At 50.9% G+C, this 20,007-nt stretch overlaps 1 protein-coding gene across 1 annotated transcript in view; it reads right to left on the reverse strand.

Annotated features, from left to right (window-relative positions):
* The window catches only part of ST8SIA2 (ST8 alpha-N-acetyl-neuraminide alpha-2,8-sialyltransferase 2), a 31,755-nt gene extending 12,200 nt beyond the window's left edge, over positions 1–19,555 (reverse strand). The window contains exons 1-4 of the mRNA XM_068203689.1: positions 19,344–19,555; positions 4,833–4,895; positions 2,790–2,918; positions 2,011–2,268 (exon numbers count right to left, since the gene is read on the reverse strand). Coding sequence (XP_068059790.1) covers positions 2,011–2,268; positions 2,790–2,918; positions 4,833–4,895; positions 19,344–19,441 — 548 coding nt within the window. The 5' untranslated portion in view covers positions 19,442–19,555. The remainder of the gene's footprint in view (positions 1–2,010; positions 2,269–2,789; positions 2,919–4,832; positions 4,896–19,343) is intronic.
* Between the last annotated feature and the right edge of the window lie 452 nt (positions 19,556–20,007).

Consider the following 20,007-nt stretch of genomic DNA (forward strand, 5'->3'; position numbering starts at 1 on the left):
GCCCGCGCTTTTGGGAGGAAGAGGAGGGAGAATGACCCTCTGCAGTAAATTAGTGATGATGAGCCATCTCCATCTCAGGCAACCATCCCTCAACACGACTGCACGTGCACACGTGTCCCCCTGGGACCAGGCTAATGTCAGCCACAACTGTGGTGTCTCCTGGGTGGTTTGCAGGGAGCAGTGGCTCTTCTGGTGCCTCTCAAAAATAACATCAGCAACAAAGCTCCCATCCCTGCTCTCATGGCAGGTTTTAGACAAAACAGCCTTTTCCACTCAAGGAAAGCACTTGTCTCTTAATTCCAGCCCTGCTGGAGTAACATTATCCCAAAAGCCTTTTCTCCCCCTGGCGAGTCTCTACAAACAGCAGACCTGGTGGCACCGGTGGTGATACTGACACCAGCAGGAGGGGGATGCCAGGACATGGTCTCCACAGGGTCTGGCTGTCTAGAGGCTGTGACCCTCACAAAACACCTTTCTCTGCAGTGCTCATTGGTGCCTCCTCTCAGATTGTACATGTGGGCACTGGCCATTTTGAGCTCCTGTGTCACAGCAGCATGAGGGCTGAGGGCCTGTGGGACAAACTGCCAGCAAATCAGCCTTGTTATAGAGTGGTTTCTTACAGCTCCCTCAGGGGGGTCATCTGTGTCTGTGCCATGCCCATGGCACAGGGCAATGGCACTGGGAACCAGCTGATGGGGGGATGCAGAGAGATGCTCCCCCAACATCCTAAAAACCAGAGGCTACCCATGTGTTTGCACACTCAGTGCTCTGCTGTGGTGTTTGACAGTGAAGTTACAGTATTTAACAAGCAGGCATTGCATCCTAAGCATCTGCCTCAATAATCAGCCATTATTACTGTTATCCCTACTTACACATGGGGGAAATAAGGGAACGGTGGAAAGAAAATCCAGCTACTGGCATGGGGGCCCTTTAACTGACTCATCACAGGAGTGAATTCAGTAAAAATAAACACTGGACCTGTATCCTGGACACAGACCCAATCACTGGTCACTGCCAACCTTGCTGAAAAGGCTGCCTGGATGGAGCAAACCTTCCTCAGGAAGACAGAGGTTCCAGCAGTGGCTCAGACAACCTACAGTGGGAAGTGTGTCTGTGCCAGACCTGCACCAGCACATGGCTGGGGAGAAGTTGCTCAAAATCCCCATCCTCACATCCAGAAAAGCTTTTCTCCAGCAATTTTGCTGCCTGACTTGAATGCTCCTCACTAAACTTTGCCAGAACCACAGTAAGCAGTTTTTCCCTCTGCTCACTTGTGTTCCAGTTAAGGATAATGCTCTGTGCCCTGTGGGCAGGCTGGAGCTGCCAGCAGCCAGGCAGCTGGAGCAGCAAGGTTTGAGTGGGGGACAGAGGTGACATTATCCTCATTCCCACGTCACACCAGCACCGCCTCTGTGAGCTGCTGATGGATTGGGCTGTCCTTGTAATAGACTCACCAGAAAACAAATGTCTGCATGTACATAAATCATCTGTGGATTCCACAGCCTCCCAACTAACAGGGGCATCGGGCTGGGAGGGCAGGAGCGCCTCCTCTCCACCTCAGACACCAACAGAAGTGAATTTGGTGCGTCCCAGCAGGGCTCAGGATGTGCTGCTGCAAGGACAACGGCACTGGGGACAGAGGGGACGCAGGGGAGTGTCAGACCTGGGCATGCACAAGTGTGCCAGGGCATCACGTGGTGCACCCTTGTGCTCGAGGGCAGAAGTGATTTGAGGAAGAATCAGGTGTGTGAGAGCCCAGGATGGGGTTTGTTTTCAAGAGGACAAACCTGAGAGAAGAGGAGGTTGGGGGGGGTAATGGTGCACCATGAGAAGAGACAAGGTGCACTTACAAGAACACGTGGGGAGTGCTTGGAGACGCGTGGGAGGGTTTCCAGCAGAACTCTGTGAGTGCACGTGGGGCTGTGCTGCCCCAGCTGACCTGGATTCCAGCCCCCTGCACTGCCCCCAAGGCCCCGAGCCCCTGTGCTGCAGGAGCAGTGCCCTCCCTACCTTATGACGAAGCTGTGAGCGTCGATCTCGGGGCCGCAGCCGCTGCTGAGCAGCACCCCCGAGTTGCCCACGATGGCACAGCTGGGGAACTGCTTGCCCTTGAGGGGAGAGGTGCGGGGCAGCAGCTCGTACAGGTTCTGCGAGACGTTCATGGTGCTGTCCCTGTCAAAGACGTAGTGGATGATGTCCCCCGGCTTCAGCGTCCCCTTCAGCACTGAAATGTCCTTCTCTGCATCCAGGAACTTCAAGATCTGTTTCCTGAGCACAGGGAAGAAAACAGCCTTATCAGGCGAGGCAGAGATAACCTGGGTCAGATGTAAGATGAGCTCTTGCCTCCTGGCTGCCCTCACTCTCTGGCCAGTGCATCTCACTATGCTCTCCAGGCACAGCTTACAAAAGGTTATCTCCATCTCAATGCCTGCTCCCTCTCCACTCATCCCTGCCCGGGGCAGGCTACCACAGTCAGCCCACCATTAGTGAGGGTCCCAGAGTTTACCCAGGCAAGAAGGTCTCCTTCCCTCTGTGACCCATCACCTGCACACACAAATTCCACTTGGCCTGAAAAACAGGGGCTCAAGTGCTCCTTGTTTTGTCGTTGCCAGGCCAGCTGGCTTAGCTGGGAATTCATTTCCAAGCAATCGTTTACAGATATGAAGCCTATCTCAGCAGGAGCTAAGTCTTTTTATTTCTTCCTTGACTTCTTTAGATGATACACAATTTGCCAGCTTGCACTGGAGAGGACCAAAACTGTCTCTTGTCCTACAGGTAATTACCAGTACCTGATCTTCAAAGAGAGTGTCTGGTTGTGTCTCCATTTGGATGAGGCTGGTTTAATGTTGTGCTTAATGCTTTCATTACTTCTGTCAACAACAGCTGGAGATGAGGAGTCATTTATTACTATTTCAGCTCTAGAGAAAAGAAAGTCAGGGAGAGGGAGACAGAATCCGTTAGCATCCCAATGGCACTTCTAATCACCGTCTTCAGCTCTGGCTGCTGGAATTCAAACTTCATCAGAAAAGCAAAATTGTAGTTATTAGCTAAACAAGAAGTGAAAGCCTGTTCGTATTCTGCTACACTCAAGCAGACAGACAGAGATCCTTAAATACCCGCTCGCTTCCACGAACACAGACTGACAGCCAGGCACAGCTCCACAGAAAACACACCATTACACACTGAGCTGCATGCACAGAAAAACACACAGTGACAGGCTGGCAGATGGGCACTTGCAGACAAGACGCCCCAAAGCCCCCAAAATTCACGTAGAAACTTCCTAGCCAAGGTGGCTGCCCTGTTGCCTCGTGGTCACACACGAACATCCCAAAGTGGAGCCAGCTCAGCTCCTGGAGAAGATTAAAATCCTTGCCAGAAAGGAGCAACTCTCTCTTCACCCAATGGAGAAATTAATTCACCTGAGCTGCTGGGTGCTGCTTGTGAGACTGGGCTGTGAGCATCCTGTAATGAAGAAGGGCAGGCTGGCTCACTGGAAACTTTTTCCCTGCTTAGAATTGAGCACAAGGATTTCAGCACCCTTATCACCTGTTCCAGACCAAGAAATGAGCAGCAGCCAGATGCTGGAGATCACTGGGACACCCCAGTGTTTAATCCCTGCTCAAAGAAGCAAATCAGCCCCAGCACTTCTGTGACATTAAAATCAAACGGCATGAATTGAAGGAGCTTCCAAATATTTGGTTCCAGCCAGCTGCCTTCCAAAAAGAAAAGCCAAGCATCTCATCAAGAAGCTGCATGTGTATCTGCAGACCCAAAAAAGCCTTCACACTTCAGAGCACTCTGAAAAATACACAGCCAAAGCACTCGCTATCAGCTAAAGGGAATCTCCCTCTCCACTGCAAAGGGCTTCTTCCAGCTGGGAAATGCTTTGTAAATAAATGCATTTATATAAAGCCCACAAACCCTAAGGAGGGAGCAGAGTGAGAGATGGGGCAGAGATGGTAGCCCAGGCTCATGGACAAACATCCAGCTCCTGGGAACATATCTCCAGCCCAGGGAAAGAGCTCCCCAGGACACAATGTGGCTCACACTGTATAATGTTTTGAAAAGGCAAGGAAAAGTGTTTATAAATGCTGGCTGCCAGCGTCCTGATGTGTGTGTGTACAGTACCTCTCCAGAGGCTGCCAGTCTGTTGAATTTGTTTGCTTCTTGCATTTTGCTGCATCACTCATGTCTTGGAAACCTTACCTAGAAGGTGTCAAAAATTATGACTGAAGTAGGGTAAAGCAGTCCTGGGAATAACTATGGGTTTTTTTTTTTTTTGGTTTTGTCCATTTTCTGTGTTTTGGTCATGGGTGGCGACATCATCACAGAATGATAGCACTCTTCCTTGCATGTTATCACTAAGCTTTTCAAATGTGCCACTTGGCAAGGCCAGGCTGACAGGGAATCATTGTAAAAGTGACACAGAGAGACACTGAATGGGGCTGGAATGCCAGGGAATGACTGCCACGGAGGGATGTTACACGAGTGCACTGCAACAAAACTGGAGTTCTGATCCCAAACGTGGTGATCTCTTCTCTAATAGCACTTAAAACTATGGAAAATAGCAACTCTATCACTGACTTATTTTCACAATAAGTAAACTCATTCTCTCAAATCACCACAACTTCCAGATCCTTGGTTATTTGCAAATGATTACTGCACTGAGCTGGAAGAAGGAGGGGGGGAAATGATTAAGAAAATGCAAAGCAGAAGTGAAAAGGAACAGATACATTTGCTAAATAACAACAGCACTATCCAGCGAAGAGGAGAAGCAGATTAATAGCTGCCTTACAGCAAAAACAAATGAACACAAAATCTAATTTACAAACCTATTAGATTTGCTATGTAAGCTGTTCACAGCTGATCTGATTGTACCTCTGCCTCCAGAACTCCTGCAAGACAAAGGAAATGCATTATTTATAATTCCAGCTCCTTTCTGCCAAGCATTGTTCAACAGTCAAGAGATCCTGTTCTGAAGGGCTCCGAGTGGAGACACTGCCACGCCGCCCGTGTCCCATCCCATCCAGAAGGGAGATGTCCTGATGCCTCCGAAGGGCTTTTCATCCCTCATCACCGCTGCCCTGCTCTGACTGTGAAAAACACCCCGAGCCACCCCAATTCATAATACCTGTGTGATCTAATCAGCCATCACAGACATCTGGTCCTGCTGCCACCGCAGTGTGCGCCCTACAGCTGCATCAAATACTTCTCTACTTCTCTTTACAGCCAGGTGTTAGCAGTGCACACAGAAGCTCTCCTCCATCTCCAGGCTGCCAATGGACTTGCCCTGTCCTTTTCAGGTAGGGACTGAATGATCTCACCACTTCATCTGGGCTTTTAGTTGAGAACATCCGATATCTCTATTTTATGCAGATTGAATGACCAGCCCCCTTGACTTGTGGAGACTTCACACTCTCAGTGTACCTTCTCCCAGCTCCCAGGGACCCAGGCCAGACCCATGGCTCCACTCCAGCCCACTCCAATCCTGTGAGTGCCTTCAAGCTCCTTCTCCCCACCTTTGGTGTAACTTGGCTGAAGCTACAAGGCCAACTCACCACAGTCATTCACATGCTGGAGCTGAGACCTGAAGTGACAGCAGTGCCACTCCCATGGCCTGACACCACCACACAAGGACAGATGTCAGACCAGTCTGACCAAGACCTGTGGGAATGAACAGCCAAAGATTCCAGCACCTCTATGACGCTATATTGAAGAACAGGTTGGACCAAGCCCCTTCAGAGAACCACACCATTCACACAAGCTGTGAATCTTCACTTAAACACATACAAGTATTGATCTGCATCTAGCTGGCTGCTTGCTTTAGCTTGCTGTTTTCAAAGGGGTCACAAAGAACAAGCCACCCACCTTGTGGTGCTCAAGGGAGCTGTGCTCCCATTCAGATGCATTTTAACTGCCGTGTACTCGTTGCTCTGTTTTATTGTTCCCATTGCACAGATATCCCAATGAGCACACTCATAAAGAGAACCAAATTCTCTTCCAGCAGAAATATTGCTACCCAGAAATATATACCTTAATGAAAATGTATCTCAGGAGAATGTATTTCTACCAGTTCTGAAGAAAATCCCAAATGCATTAGACAAAAATGAAAGAGAAAAAGCGTGTATGAGTGTGCTTGGTGTCATTAAAAAGGATTTTCAGACTTGCAGGATGCCACATAAATCCCCTCATTAGGCTGAACACAGCCCTCAGCACCACGTGACATCAAACCCTTGGAAATGCCACGATGGTTCTCCCTCTCCTCCCTCCTGCCAGAGACCATCCATGGCCAAGTCAGAGCGATTCCTGCTCCGGCGCTCTCCTCTGTCCTCTGACAGACCTGAGAGCCTGCGAGCTGTTTCATTTTTTGGTGCATCAAGGGAACAGCAGGACTGGCTCATTCCTGGAGCATACTGGCATTTAACAAGCTTCCACATTAATGGGGTTCACGGCGGGGTGTGGGAGCAGACTGGATTAGTGTGCAAACCACGCACCTGCTCAGAGACGTCTCCTCTGAAGGAGCCTTCCAAATGGGATTCACACTCCTTCACACTCGCTGTAGGACAGACAAAGCTTAGAGAAAGAAATGTTTTTTTTCCCTGAATACATGCTGGTTCACATGTGAAAGGAAAAAAGGTAAATTAGGAAGTAGAGAAGACTGTTCCCTAGGTGTTAGTTCCTACCTCGTCCATGTTTTGTGGCTACAGCAGGAAGGATTCAGAGCATCACAACGTACTATTCAAATGCATTTATCCAGTCTGGCTTTACATGGCCCCCGTGACAGGTCTGTGTGCTTCCTCCTGGAATTAAGGCAGGTGTTGGGGCTGGAGATGCTGGATGTGAGGAAGCCAAGTTGAGAGCACCTCTGCCTGTGTGCAGCCTGGTGGGGAAGGGGGCTGGCTGCCAGCTGAGAACCCCCTCAAGGACAGTGTCAGGGGTCACTCTTTCCTTCTCATGCACTGTGAAAAGCAAAAATATTGCAATGCAGACAGAGGCACAAAGTGTTCTGCTGTCATAAACGAGCGGGGAGGGGGCAGCTTACTGGTGGGGGAGCGCAAGGCTCTGCTAACCATCTTCCCATGGCACTGGGATCACTGCTCTGCTGGCCAGCAGCAGACACGATGCTCTCATGGACACCTGAGATGCTGGCAAAGACACTGCTCCCTGTGCCAGGCTTGGTTTCTCCCTCCAAGACAGAGAGACTGCCCAAAGCTGAGACATGATACTTGGCTGAAGGTCTGAGCTGGTTTATGGATCTTAAAATGCTCAAAACTCTCAGTCCTTTGGTGCTTTGTCTGCCACTCTACAACTTCAGGACGTTTTCCCTGCAATCTCCCTTTGTAGAGCGGAAGGCAACGTGTGCTGTAGGATGCTGTGGGGTGTGTGGCCCTGTCCAGCCACCCTGCTCAGCTCAGCCCACTGGTGGGTCCCAGACAGACAAATCAGCTGCTCAAAACACCAGAAACTGAGCCAAGCACAGTATTCTCCAAAGTCTGCCATACTTCACTGGGAACACAGGCAAGCCAGTACCCCTGTATGCCTTCACTTCCCGCCCCGGGAAGAGGAAAACATTTAGAAATGGGGGGTATTAATTAGGAAGCACATGTTTAAAAAAAAAAAAGAAAAACCACAAAAAAAAAAAAAAACCCAAAAAAACAAAAACAAAAAAAAAACCAAACAAACAAACAAAAAAAAAACCAACCAAAAACCCAGTCCATTTTATTACACCTTCCTGACCTGGAGTTTGAAATCTCTTTGCTTCAAAAGGCAAAGACCAACCTCGATTAAAATAGCACAGATAGCATTGATTTTGAAAAGCTTTCTAGTGCTACACTGTGTTTGGATTGAATTGCCTTATTAATCTAGTTGTTATCAGTTTCATTGTATAGCCAGCTCCACAAAGTACCAACCTGCTTCCTAATCCTATTATTTACAAAACATTTTTCTTTGGGCTTCTGTTGGGATGTTTTCCAGTGATAAGTTGCATCTATATGTGCTAATGCCATCTTACTGACTTATGCCATCTTTTCTCATTTTCACTGAGATTTTCAAGCTGCATTGCCACTATCTAAGATATTATATAGGTCAAAAACAGTCTGAGCTCAGATATGAAGTGACACTGATTCATATATCAGAGGATCTAAAAGAAAATTTGTCATATGGTTCAGGTCCAAATTTTCTTGGATGAATAATTTGTGACAAATCAGGTATGCAAAGACTCTTCTATTCACCCCCTGTGAATGGGCCTGTTTAGGGGTTTTATTTCCCTTTTCATCGTTTCCTGCTTCTTAAATGCTTCTCTTAATTGTTGCTAGGTAAGTTCAGTCCCACTTGGCGCCACTTGGACACGTGAAATCAAAGCTGCTTTGACTGAACAAGTAGGTCACAGAGCTTCGTTGGGAGAGCAGATCTACGAGCAGACTCCACATGTCCACGTTCCCAGGCTCACAAACTAGAAAATGTGTTTTCCATGGGTATTTTACAATGCCCACCCCCAAGTCTTGCTTCCCCTCAGCATTTGTGGCAGGCAATACACATGGGGAGAGGGCAAGAGAAACAGGAATTAACTGGAAATTTCAGCCATGCCCAACCACCCATTTCATAGCCCATAGAATGATTTGGGTTGGAAAGGACCTTAAAGATCATCTCGTTCCAACCCTCCTGCATTTAACCATATTTGTGAAGCTCATTCCTGGTGGAACAAAACCTCTGCCTCTTCCTGACCTTGGGCAACCCAAATCCTCCTCCCTCCTCCAAATAAAAGTTAAATAATAGTCCCTTGGGGGATTATTAAGCTGAATTTATCCACCTGAATTCCCCAGGAAGAGAGTTCAGAGTGCCACAATTTTTACCTGAGGGGTTCAAAAGACTAACACCTACTAATTAGGTTTTCACAACCTGCTTTTATGTTAGGTGCATTTTATGATCCTCATTTTACAGCTGGGACACTGGGGATGAAGTGGCTTGGCCCTTAACACCAAAAAATGAGTTCCACAAGCCAGGAGCAGGCACTGTGAGCTTCCAGCAGACCTGTCCTCTTGAAAATGCTGCTCTTTACTTGCTGGGTATGGCTCTTACTGGTTGAGAGGGCCCAGAGGACCACAGGAATTATCTGCAAAGGTTTCACTGGCCCAAAAAGCAGAGGCAGCCAACAGTCTCCTGGGATGGCTGCAGATTGTGCCCATTAAGGCAGTCTGTATCTATTTAAAAAAAATAATAAATCACCACCTATATTTACTTTGTTTTTTAAGGACTGCTCTGATGTTTTCCTCAAGACCAGAACTGCTATTTTCTATCTGAAGAGCACACAAGCATGATGCCAGGCCTGGCTAGAGAGCACCCACCCACAATCACTGTCCTCCCAACCCAGGGGCTTTCCCTGAGGCAGCCAAACGTGGAGGGGATGTGGAGTGGGATGTTCACAGCCCCTCTGCAGGGTCCTGTGCTGTGGCCAGAGACCCAGTCACCGTAACTAATAGTTCTGGGGGAAAGGATACACTGCCCAGCCACTGGACATGAAGGATATAGATACAGTTTGCCCTCCTCCTCCCAAACTTTAGAGATTTGCTCCTGCTGATGCTCACAGTGCTGTGAAATGTGGATCAGTACACAGGCTTCAGCACTTCTTTCCCCTTCCCTGAAATTCAGGGCTTGGGTTGAGAGCAGCAGGACAGCAATTGCACTCCAGAGCTTTTGGGGGAAAATTGTCACATTTCCAAGTTGTCTGTGAAAGAGAAATAATTAGTTTCCAAATGCTAACCTGTCCAGCTCTACCCTGGAGGGTGGACAAGCAAAGGTGTCCCAGGAGCCAAAAGTGAGAAGAAACTGAGCCCAGAATCCAGCCTGGATTCCTTGGAGGTTGTGTCCTGGTTTTCCATCAGCCCATCAGAGTGTGGCTAAAAATATGGAAAAAGGACACATTCATTGATAAGTCCCCTTGTGGGCTTCTGACTAGACAGTCAAGTGGTCACTGTGGAGTTTGGGTCAAAATCCAACCAGATCCATCAAATGCTCTGCTGTCCCAGGAGAGACAAATTTGAAGAGGAAGGGCTGCTTAGCCCCATGTGTAAATCAACTTGCAAATCAGAAACAAAAGCCAAAGCTAGATGAGAAGCAATGGGATCAGAGATGCATTTCTGAACCTTGAGATCCTGCACTCAAACAGTCCATTGTGCACTTTCCTGGCACTGTTCCCCTGCAGGAATGCTGCTCTTCCAGGCTCCAGCATCATCTTGCCTTCCTGCAACCCATCTCATTGAATACTGGGGGAAGCTGGCACATCAGACCCTTGCAGGCCATTCCTGTGACATTCCACCAGTTGTTTTGGAGGCTCTCTCATGCTGGGATGTGGAAGAGACTGTGATGAAGAGAAGTGGTGCTTGCTGGCTGGCAGCTGAGTACCCACACACCCCAGGCGAGCAAGGGATTAATCGGGAATATGTTTCTAAAGCAGTTGTCTGCTAGGACAGAAGATCCTGCAATACATCTTGATGAGATATTTGAAATCACACTTCTATGTGTTTAAAAAATCTCACTTGATTATATTGTCACAGCTTGGCAGCCCAAGTGTCAAAAACTTCCTAAATATCAGGTGCTACTTTTAGTGTTCCAAGCTTAATTCTAGCAAGTCATGCAATTGCATTTGGGAAAGTGTGCCCATATTATGGCTTTCAGAAACATCACCTGGTCCAGCTGGGGTCCCAGTGCAGGTCTGGTGCATGAGGAGCAGCCAGGCTGGCAGAACAGCATCTTCCAGCAAGCACCAGTGAGGCACCAGCCAATGGCCTCACTGCTGCCCATGGCACTCGGCATGGGAAATGCAGATCTGTCAGTCCCATGCAAAGCAGCCTTGTTAATTTGGCCACCTCTTCCCACACCCCAATCCCACCTCCACAACATCACCCACCCTGCAGGCTCCTTCCCAGGGACCACGAGAGGATGGGAAGGTCGGGGGTGCTCAGCATCCCTGCCTGCCAGGTGTGACAGTGGCTCCACATCAGCTCTGGAGTAAATGTGAGCAGGATTTGACCCTGACATCTCTGTCTGGCTGAGAGCCACGGTGTGTAATCATTGCAAGTGACTGCTGAGGACACGATGGAATGAAGACACATGAGTTTGCAAAACAGACATCTACTGCTTAATAAGGAACATGCCAATTAGTCTGAAACACTTCTGAGACAAAACCAGTGAGAAATCAGCAGGAACAGTGCAGCTCTGACAACAAATGGACACGAGGCAATGGGAGATGCCTGTGGCAGCCTGTCACCAGAACACTGCTGGGGATCACTGCACTGGGGTAACCAAATCCCTGTCCCTGCCTTGAGCTCTGGGCCCAACCCAGGATGAGCTTTTCCTGAGCCACAGAAGTGTCTCTTGCACCTGTGGAGTGTCAGCTCTCAAACCCACAAGTATTTGCCACAACATCAGCATGGCCTGACTCAATCACCTCAGATGTTCTTATTCTATCACTGCTCTAAAGACAAAATACTCACAGGGCTCAACTGGCAGACACTTCCCCTCTCCCCATCCTGCATACTGGCAGGACCTTATTCTCTCCTTCATCTTTAAAACATTATTCCTGGCATCAGCTCTTTTTCTCTGGCTGTGTTAATGAAACAGCCAGCAAAGAAACAGACATTGAAGCTGGCAAAAAGGATCCAGAGGGGCTTGGGACTGGGCAGGGTGTGTGTTTGTGTACTTAGTATATGTTTGTGTAATTTAGTTTCTTTCTCTTTTTTTCCTTCTGGAAGGGAGAAGGTAAAAACCCCAAGAGTTCAGAGAAGATCTAGAAAGTAGCTGAGACAAAAGCCCCACTGCTTACAAAACATGTCTACACTATACAATTGTCCTGAGATAATTTTTTTCTGCTAACAGAGCAGAGCTCTCAGGGAGCACAAACAGCAGAGCATCAGGCTTGCAGCAGAACCTGTCACCCTGAGCATCCCAGAAGCCAGAAATCCCAGTGGCTCCTGCAGCATCTTGGGTGCCACGTACCTTGGGAATCGGTACAACATGAAATATTATCATGTGGGGCTGTGGGCCCTTGGGCTCATCCTCCTACAAACCTCTCATCTCTTTTCCCAGTGCTCTGTGCAGCACACTGGAATACTGGAGAGGTCTCGTGTGGTTTCTTCTTTCCCTGTTGATGCAGATGCTGAGGACCTCTCCGGAGCAGAGACACCCTCCTGGGGCAGTTCTTCTGTAAGAGCATCCTCAAAATAACATCTGGTGCCTACACAAAGAGGGCTGGGAGTGCTTGGGCAAGAGCTACACCCCACAACCAGCAATGGAGCCGTCCCAGGACCTTCACAGTGATGTAGATCACAGATCACAATGTCGAGCTGCTAAATACTGAAAAGTCCAAGGTGGTTTCAGAGCTCAACCTCCTCTTACCACCCCTGCTCACAAAGCTACACTGTGGAAACTCAGGCAGCAGTAAGAAGTTTAGTTACCCACTGAGCAGCTGCTGGTTGTCAATTGAGTGTGCTTCTGGGTGTCTGAAAAGGTGCTGGAGATGCCTCACAACAATGCTTAGTCCTTGCAGGGGAAACATGGCCACTGTTGTAGCCACTGGCCAAGAGCTGACTGATATTCCTGAAGGTGCTGGCAAAGCCTGGCTGTAAGAACCATCCTTGGATTCCGAGCTGCCAGACACAGGGGTGATACCTGGAGCCCACTGGGATGCTGTTGGACTGAGGATGCCTTGAGAGAGCTCTCCAAAACTGTGACAAAATGTGCTTTTCAAAGCAGCCCTAGCTATGGAGAGTATGGGCAGGGACAGAGTGCTCAGCATGAAGACAGCGAGCCTGGGCTGGGGTTTGTGCTTGTTTGGGATATTCCCAGGGGATTTCTGCATGCAATAACAAGGACCTGATTTGCAATGGCAAGAAGTATTCAGACTTGAGTCTGGAAAGAGCTCTCACCCTCACCACTGCACTGCTCTGGCAGGTTTCAGCAGTGCTGTGCCCGTTTCCTTGCATCAGTCCTTTCACTTCCCAAATGGAGCCAATTCTGCTGCTGTTGATGAAGATGCATCTCCCAAAGGCCACCACCACCATCAAGGCTGCTGCCAGCCAAGACAAGGATTTACAGTGGAAACATGAAGAAAAAGAAGGTTTAAAGAAACTCTCATTTTCCCCTTTTTTCTTTCTTTTTCTATTGCATTGCAAGGGACTGAGAAGCTGACAGCTATCTGCTCTGCAGTGGTGTTTGCTGAAGGACACCTGAAACTCTGCACCTCTAGTGAATTTACTTTGCCAGGGAACTTGCTTGTTTCCTGAGGCAACTGGGGAGGGAAGCCAGAGAAACTGCAAAATAATTATTGCCTAATGTCATACTTTGGGCTTATTTCTTGCTGCTGCAGATGACCCAGGCCCAGGAGAAACAAATGTGGGAGGCAATTAGAAGAAGTCCAATTTTGGTTTGGTTTTGGAACAACTGGTTTTTACAGGAACTGTGCCTGATGTATTTAAGTAGTGCTATTCTCAAGGACGAAAAGGCAAAATACCTGTAAAATCACAGAATCATATAGATTAAAAATATATTTTAAGATCACTGAGTCCAACAGTCATCCCAAGACTACCAAGTCCAGCATGAAACCATGTTCCTAAGAGCCACATCTACACATCTTTTAAATACCTCCAGGGATCATGACTCCTCCACCACTTCCCTGGGCAGCCTGTGCCAATTGCTTGTCAGACCTCTCAGTGAAGAACTTTTTCCTACTATCCAATCTAAACCTCCTCTGGTGCTAGTTAAGGCCATTTCCTCATCTTATCATTAGGACAGCCTGAAAGCCCAAGGAAAGATAAAGGCGCTCCTGTTAAATGCTTTTCCTGGAAGATCAAAAGCCCATCTGCCATGTGAGAGAAAACCAACCCCTTGAGTTCATCCGTGCATGGGGAAGGCTGGGAGGGGTGGTGCAGCAGCAGGATCTGCTGTGTCACTGCTGGCCCTGGTCCCAGAGGAGCAGCCACGGCACTGCTGAGGCTGAGTCTCTGAACTCACCGTTAGCTGCTCAACAAGCCTTCGCTAAATGAGCCAGCACTCCCAGCTCTGTGTTCTCTGGTGGGACAGAAAGGTTTCCTTTGCATTCCCAACTGGAAATCTGCACTTGCAGGGTTACAGGTGGGACACAAAAAGCCCACCTGGGCAAAAAGGAAACCTGAAGCCCTGCTGGGAAGTGCTTTATAGTCTTCATTGCCCTGGTCGCATGAGCTGGCCTGGCTACGGCAATAGTGCATCCAAGAAAGGCTGGCTGGTGATTTACATCCTCCTACAACAGCTTTCTTCACCAGCAAGGCCAGAAATTTCCTCCTTGGGGGTCTTGTAAGCTGCTGACAACCAGTACTGGGCTGAGGAGTAACTTTTCAACAGACGTACTGGAAATCCCTTAGCACTGGCTTTTCTTTCTTGTTTCATTTGGGGGCTCGCTTGGGGGTCTGTGAGTGCTTTCCATCCTGCTGATCCCAGCCCTCCACTACTCCCACCATTCCCTCAGAGCTCAGCTCAATGTGGACATTCATTTCCCAAACCTGCTTCAGGCAGGAGCACAAGGGTTTGGATATGTTTTTGTGGCAACCTGCCCTGCTCCTGCAGGGCTGCAGGAGGTGAGGGAGTGTTTCATGGGGAGGAGAGGGAGCTCTGCAGCCTGAAATCGGCTGCTTGTACTTCAGGTTATTGTCAGAAGAGCTGCAAACAAAGCCTGAGTATTTTTCAATACCCTGAGTATTTTCTTACTCAAATCAGTGCTCCAACATTGCTTTTATTTTCCAGCCTGATGTGTCACGGAGCTTTGATTAGAGCCCTGCCATACCCAAGAAGTACAAAGGTCACCTCTGGCTCCATATACACGAATACTTCCAGGATGTCTATGGGCTCCTTTCCTGCCGAGAGCTATTCCTCCTCCAGCCCAACCTGGATAATTGCTGGCTTGTGCACACCCACTGCGTGAGGGCACAAAAGCGCGCGTTGGTAGAATGCAGCACTTTCTCCAGTAAAACTTTCTGGGGGAGAGCAAGTCTTGGACTCACTCTGGGCTGGGTGCAGTAAATCACAGTCTGGAAGATGTAAGCAGGACATTTATACCCCACGGACCAACGCTGGCAAGAAGGGTTACGAGTACAGCCTGCGCACAGCAAGTGCAGCAGCCTCCATAAAGGACACAAAATCTCTCTTCCCGAGCCTTTGAAAGGCAGGTGTTAGAAAAGGGCACATGAGGAAAAAGTGGCAATTTACTGACAAGCTCCCAGGCAGGCAGGCCAGCAGTATCAGAGACTCCTATTCGTCACTTAGAGCGAGCAGAATATAATTCCTCCTGTAATCAGGATGGAAAGGCATGTGGTCCGGGCTAGCAGGGAAAAGGTTGACTCATATTAAGACCAACCCATTACCAAGTGTCAAGTGCTCCCTAATATGGCTCAGACGCTAATTCGAGAAGTCACCTGGTGGCAGCGGGTCACCAGCTCCCTCTACAGACAATCAGGACACAGCCGGACCCCTGCAGAACTGCAACAGCAGGCGCAGACTAACAAAGAGGGTCCCCTTAGACCGGAGCAGAATTTTCCTCCTCACCACCGGCAGTAGTCACCGCACTCGCTGCCAAGTCCTTTGTTCTCCTCTGCGGGGACAGGTCTGTCGCGCTGCCCTATCCCGGCGCGATGGAGAAATGGCTGCGATGGCATCAGCGCTCCCCGACAGACGGGAGCGCGTCTTTTGTTTCCTGCCAGCGAAACAAAGAGCGGGAGCGGTGCATGGAAACACAGGCGCCACCGGGCTGCAGGAAAAGTTCAGCAGCCCGGAACCAGCTGGCAGTTCGGAAACAAAGTGCCAAGACCACTCGCCACAGCAATACCTCACGGAGCAGCACACGGCGGCGAGCGGGGCGAGCGTGTTCCTGCCCGCCGGCATCCCGCCAGCATCCCACGGCTCCGCGACCCAAGCCACAAACCCGTAAGGTGACATGTCCAGACAGTGACAAGCGTGTATGTAGCAGGGGGAAAACCCGCGTACAGGGGTGGCTGCAAGGTGGGAGGAACGGGCTAAGCAAGAGCGACGCAGCACCAGGAGCGAGAAACTGCTGAATTTTCATCCTTGCCCCAACACCTCTTTGTTTCAGCATCTCCTGGCTGTGGGAGGTGGTATAGGGATGTCTAGAGGAGTGAGATGGGACTGCTTAAGGCACAAACATCTTTCTCAGAAGCCTCTGGCAGGCAGAGCAGCTCCAGCTGCCCTCGACTCCTACCTCCCTTCACCTGCGAGGCGGGGAACTTATTGTCCAGAGAAACAGCATGGGTTTGGGTTTTTGTCCTTTTGCCAGTAGTATTACATTCTCTCTTACTTTTTACCTAATGAACGTTTTGCGTTTTCTTTCTGAAATTTTTCAGTGTTTGTAGGTGAGAGAAATCTGTCCCCCCCCCACTCCCACCCGTTCGAGGAACGTTCTTCCAAAGACAATCCAAATCACAGGCAGGGGGCAGGGTACGTGTAAAAGTGGGCAAGCTGTTCGCTCCTCACAATAATTAGAGAGCGTTTCGATGCCAAGGAAAAAGAAGAAAAGAGTTGCACCTGCCTGTGTTTCCCAGCCCCCCTCAGTGCCACCAGCCTGCCAGGGGACATCTGGGCAGCTCCTTCCTTCCCTGCTGCACCAACCAAAGCGAGGGTGGTCGGAGGGGTGTGAAGGAGGATGCTGAGCCACACAATACAACAGCCAAATACTCCTGATGTGGGGGAAAGCTGCACAACTGTACAGCATCTCCCAAACCTCTCACGGAGAGGAGCTGTTCCCTCCTGGACACACAGAGAGCTCCTGGTAAACTTTGGAATGGTCTCTTCTCTACACTGCTGTGCACTTTTGCTGTCACACGGTTCCCTTTACCTAGAGGACCTGTTAACAAAAACCGCTGTTATGTGGCTCCCACAGTTGAAAACCCTCTTTCATCCCCCGACCTGCTGCAGAACAGGCACTCTGCTTTTCCATGTCACCACAGCAATACATTTCAGCCAGGTCAGAGCACTGTGCTCACCATTCCTGGCACCATGGCAGCACACAGGGATGGAGTGCCCATTGTGCCAGGCTTCTGTGCAAGGTGAGCAGTGTTTGGTCCCTTACTGTGTTTGGGATGCAGGAGCTCATCAAACCCAAAACACTTCAGAGACGCGATGGGGAAAAGTGGGTGGGAGAGGACAAAGCAAGAGAAAGGTTCAGTTTGCCCGAGTTGATGATGAAGTAATACATAATTAATAGAGCAGGGTCCCACCTTTGCTCGTTTATCCTCACATGGGAAGCACAGCTGATGTGGGCACTGATCTGCGAAAGGTTTGGTGCTGTCTATCAGAGGGCTTGGGACCCAGGACACTCCTTCAGCCCCTGGAGGCAGGGTGCTCCTCTCCTCTGCCGGTTCCCTCCTGCACTACCATTTCTGATGCCGTGTGGAACAAGCTGCTCGCTGTTCCTACAGAACTCATCTGACCCTGTTGCCGTCTCTGCCACCGCACCACTTGGCACTACTTCCTTGGAGGAACTACAGCAACAAACTCAGATGCCAGGGCTTGGAGATAAGCAGCCAACAAACAGCCAATTTCCATACAATGTATAGAAAAGAGAGGAGAAAAAAGACACAATACTGGGAATCCCTAATGAACCAGGGTGAAAAACAGGACAAGTAAGTAACAAAACAGAATAGATTTTCAATAAGGGCACAGCAAGTTCTAGTGGGTAGATTTAGCAGATAGGAGAGGAGAGAGAAGAACAGAAGCTGGAAAAGGAGATGGGAAGAAAGCAAGGGGATCAGAGCAGCCTGTCCAATGGGGAGGATGCATCAGAAGATTTTAATTTCCTTTATTATTATATAGATAGTGCCAGCTCATTGCAGAGCAACAATTCATCTACCCTGGTAACCCACAGTCTGGTGCTGGATGTTTCTAGACAAGGCTACTGACCTTTAAGGACTTCTTGCCTGTGGCACCCAGCATAACATAACAATGAAACAATAAACAAACATCACTGCATTTCATTTATCATCTCATAAAGGTGTTTGTTTTGGTGTAACACAGTGGACAAAGCCAGCTGGTCCCAAACAGAAACACCTTTGTGTCATTTGGGCGCCCCGACAGCACACCTCATTACTAAAATTATTTGGTTTTCCACATTGCTGTAGCAAGTTCCTCAAGTTAATGCAAACCCTCCTCTCTGCATTTGTTCTTCATCTCCTAAATTTCCAAGCAGACTTCAGAGATGGGGTTTATGGGGTGGGAAGGGTGTTGCTCCTCAGACTGAAGGGCTGCTTTAGCCCCTGCCATACATGGCACCTGCAGGTAAACACCGACCATGACAGTGATCAGTAAGGGGTGATCATGAAGCCCCTAACACATGCCACAGGGACACACCAGTGGGTTAAGCGCTCTGCTCCATCACCCCCACCCAACTGATCCCTGCTCAATCTCTCCTATCCCACAGACTGGTCCCTTATCCACCTGCAGACTGGTCCATTATCCACCACTCCCATCAGCTGGTGCCCTCTCCACCACACCCATCTGGACCAGCAGTGGCACCTAAGGCCCCTGGGCTGCAACTTGTCCCAGCATCCCTGTCCAGCAGACCACTCACACCAGTATCCCACTTGGGGACCTGCTCCATCCGTCCATCAGCACCTGAGCACTGCCCGTGCCAAAATCCCTCTCTCCAGACCAGGATCTGCTCCAACATTTCTAATCAGACTGGTACCCACTCCAGCATCCTTACCCAGACCTGTACCTGATAGAGCATCCCTGGACTGGTACCTCAGCCTCTCTACAAGAATATCCATGTCTCTAACGTGAGCAGTACCTGCTCCAGCATCTCTGCCCGGACCGGTACCTCAGTGTCTGTAAAGGGAGTGGTACCTGCTCCAGCATCCCCACCCGGACCGGTACCTCAGTGTCTGTAACGGGGCGGAACCTGCTCTGGCATCCCTATCCGGACAGGTATCTCAGCATCCCTAAAGGGACCGGTACCTGCTCCAGCATCCCTACTCGGACCGGTACCACCTCGTCTCTAGCGGGAGAGGTACCTGCTCCCGCAGCCCTGCCCGACCCGGCGTGGCTGCCCCCCGGCCCCGTGCCCCACCGTCCCCCGTCCTGCCCGGCGGCGGGGCGGTCCCGCCCGGGGCTGCCTCCGGCCCCGCGGAGCTGCGCGGGAGCGCAGCGCGCTCCCTTCCCACTTGGGCACGGCAAAAACCGGGAGAGCCGGAGACAAAGAAACTGTCCGGGCGCCCGCCCCCTCCGCCGCCGCCACCGCCTCCTCCCCGGTCCCCAGCACCGCTCCGCTCCGCGCCCCTTCCCCCGAGCGGGGACGGGGGATTTACCCGCTCTCCTCCTCGATCTCCGAGATATCGGCGAAGATGAGGAAACCGACGAGCAGCGTGAGCAGCGCCAGCGTCCAGCCCCGGCACGGCAGCGGCATGGCTCCGGGGCTGGGCCGGGCTGGGCCGCTCCGCGCCGCTCCGCGGGGTGCGGAGCCCGGCGCCGCGTCCCGGCTCGGCGCCGCCGCCGCCCGGCGGGGCCGCTCCGCCCCTCGGCGCCCCCGGCCCGCCCCGCCGGCGCGGGGAGGCTGCGGAGGGGGCGGGGAGGGGGCGCTCGGGGCGGGCTCGGCCCCGCCGCCCCCCGCCGCTAAAGTTTGCGGCGCGTCCCCGCGGCCCGCGCGTCCCGCAGCGGCCGCACCGCGGCCCGGGGGTGAGCGCGGGGCGCCGGGAGCCGCCGCCTCCGCCGCGCCCTGCCAGCCCCCGGCAGCCCCCGGCAGCCCCCGGCAGCCCCCGGCAGCCCCCGGCAGCCCCTGCCACCGGGCTGCGCTCCTCGCCGCTGTGGCGTCTCCTCCCCTGCGCCCACCGCGCGGTGTGGCGGGGGTCGGTCCTGGCCGGGGAGGGGGTGGGCACCGCGCAGGCGGGGCGGCTTCTGCCCGAAAGGACAAAAACTGTAATGAAATCAGACAACGGGAACTCCCGCGCGCGGTGCGGTGGCTGTACCTTCTCC

This window comes from Anomalospiza imberbis, chromosome 13 (assembly GCF_031753505.1).
Source record: "Anomalospiza imberbis isolate Cuckoo-Finch-1a 21T00152 chromosome 13, ASM3175350v1, whole genome shotgun sequence".
Taxonomy (NCBI): domain Eukaryota; kingdom Metazoa; phylum Chordata; class Aves; order Passeriformes; family Viduidae; genus Anomalospiza; species Anomalospiza imberbis.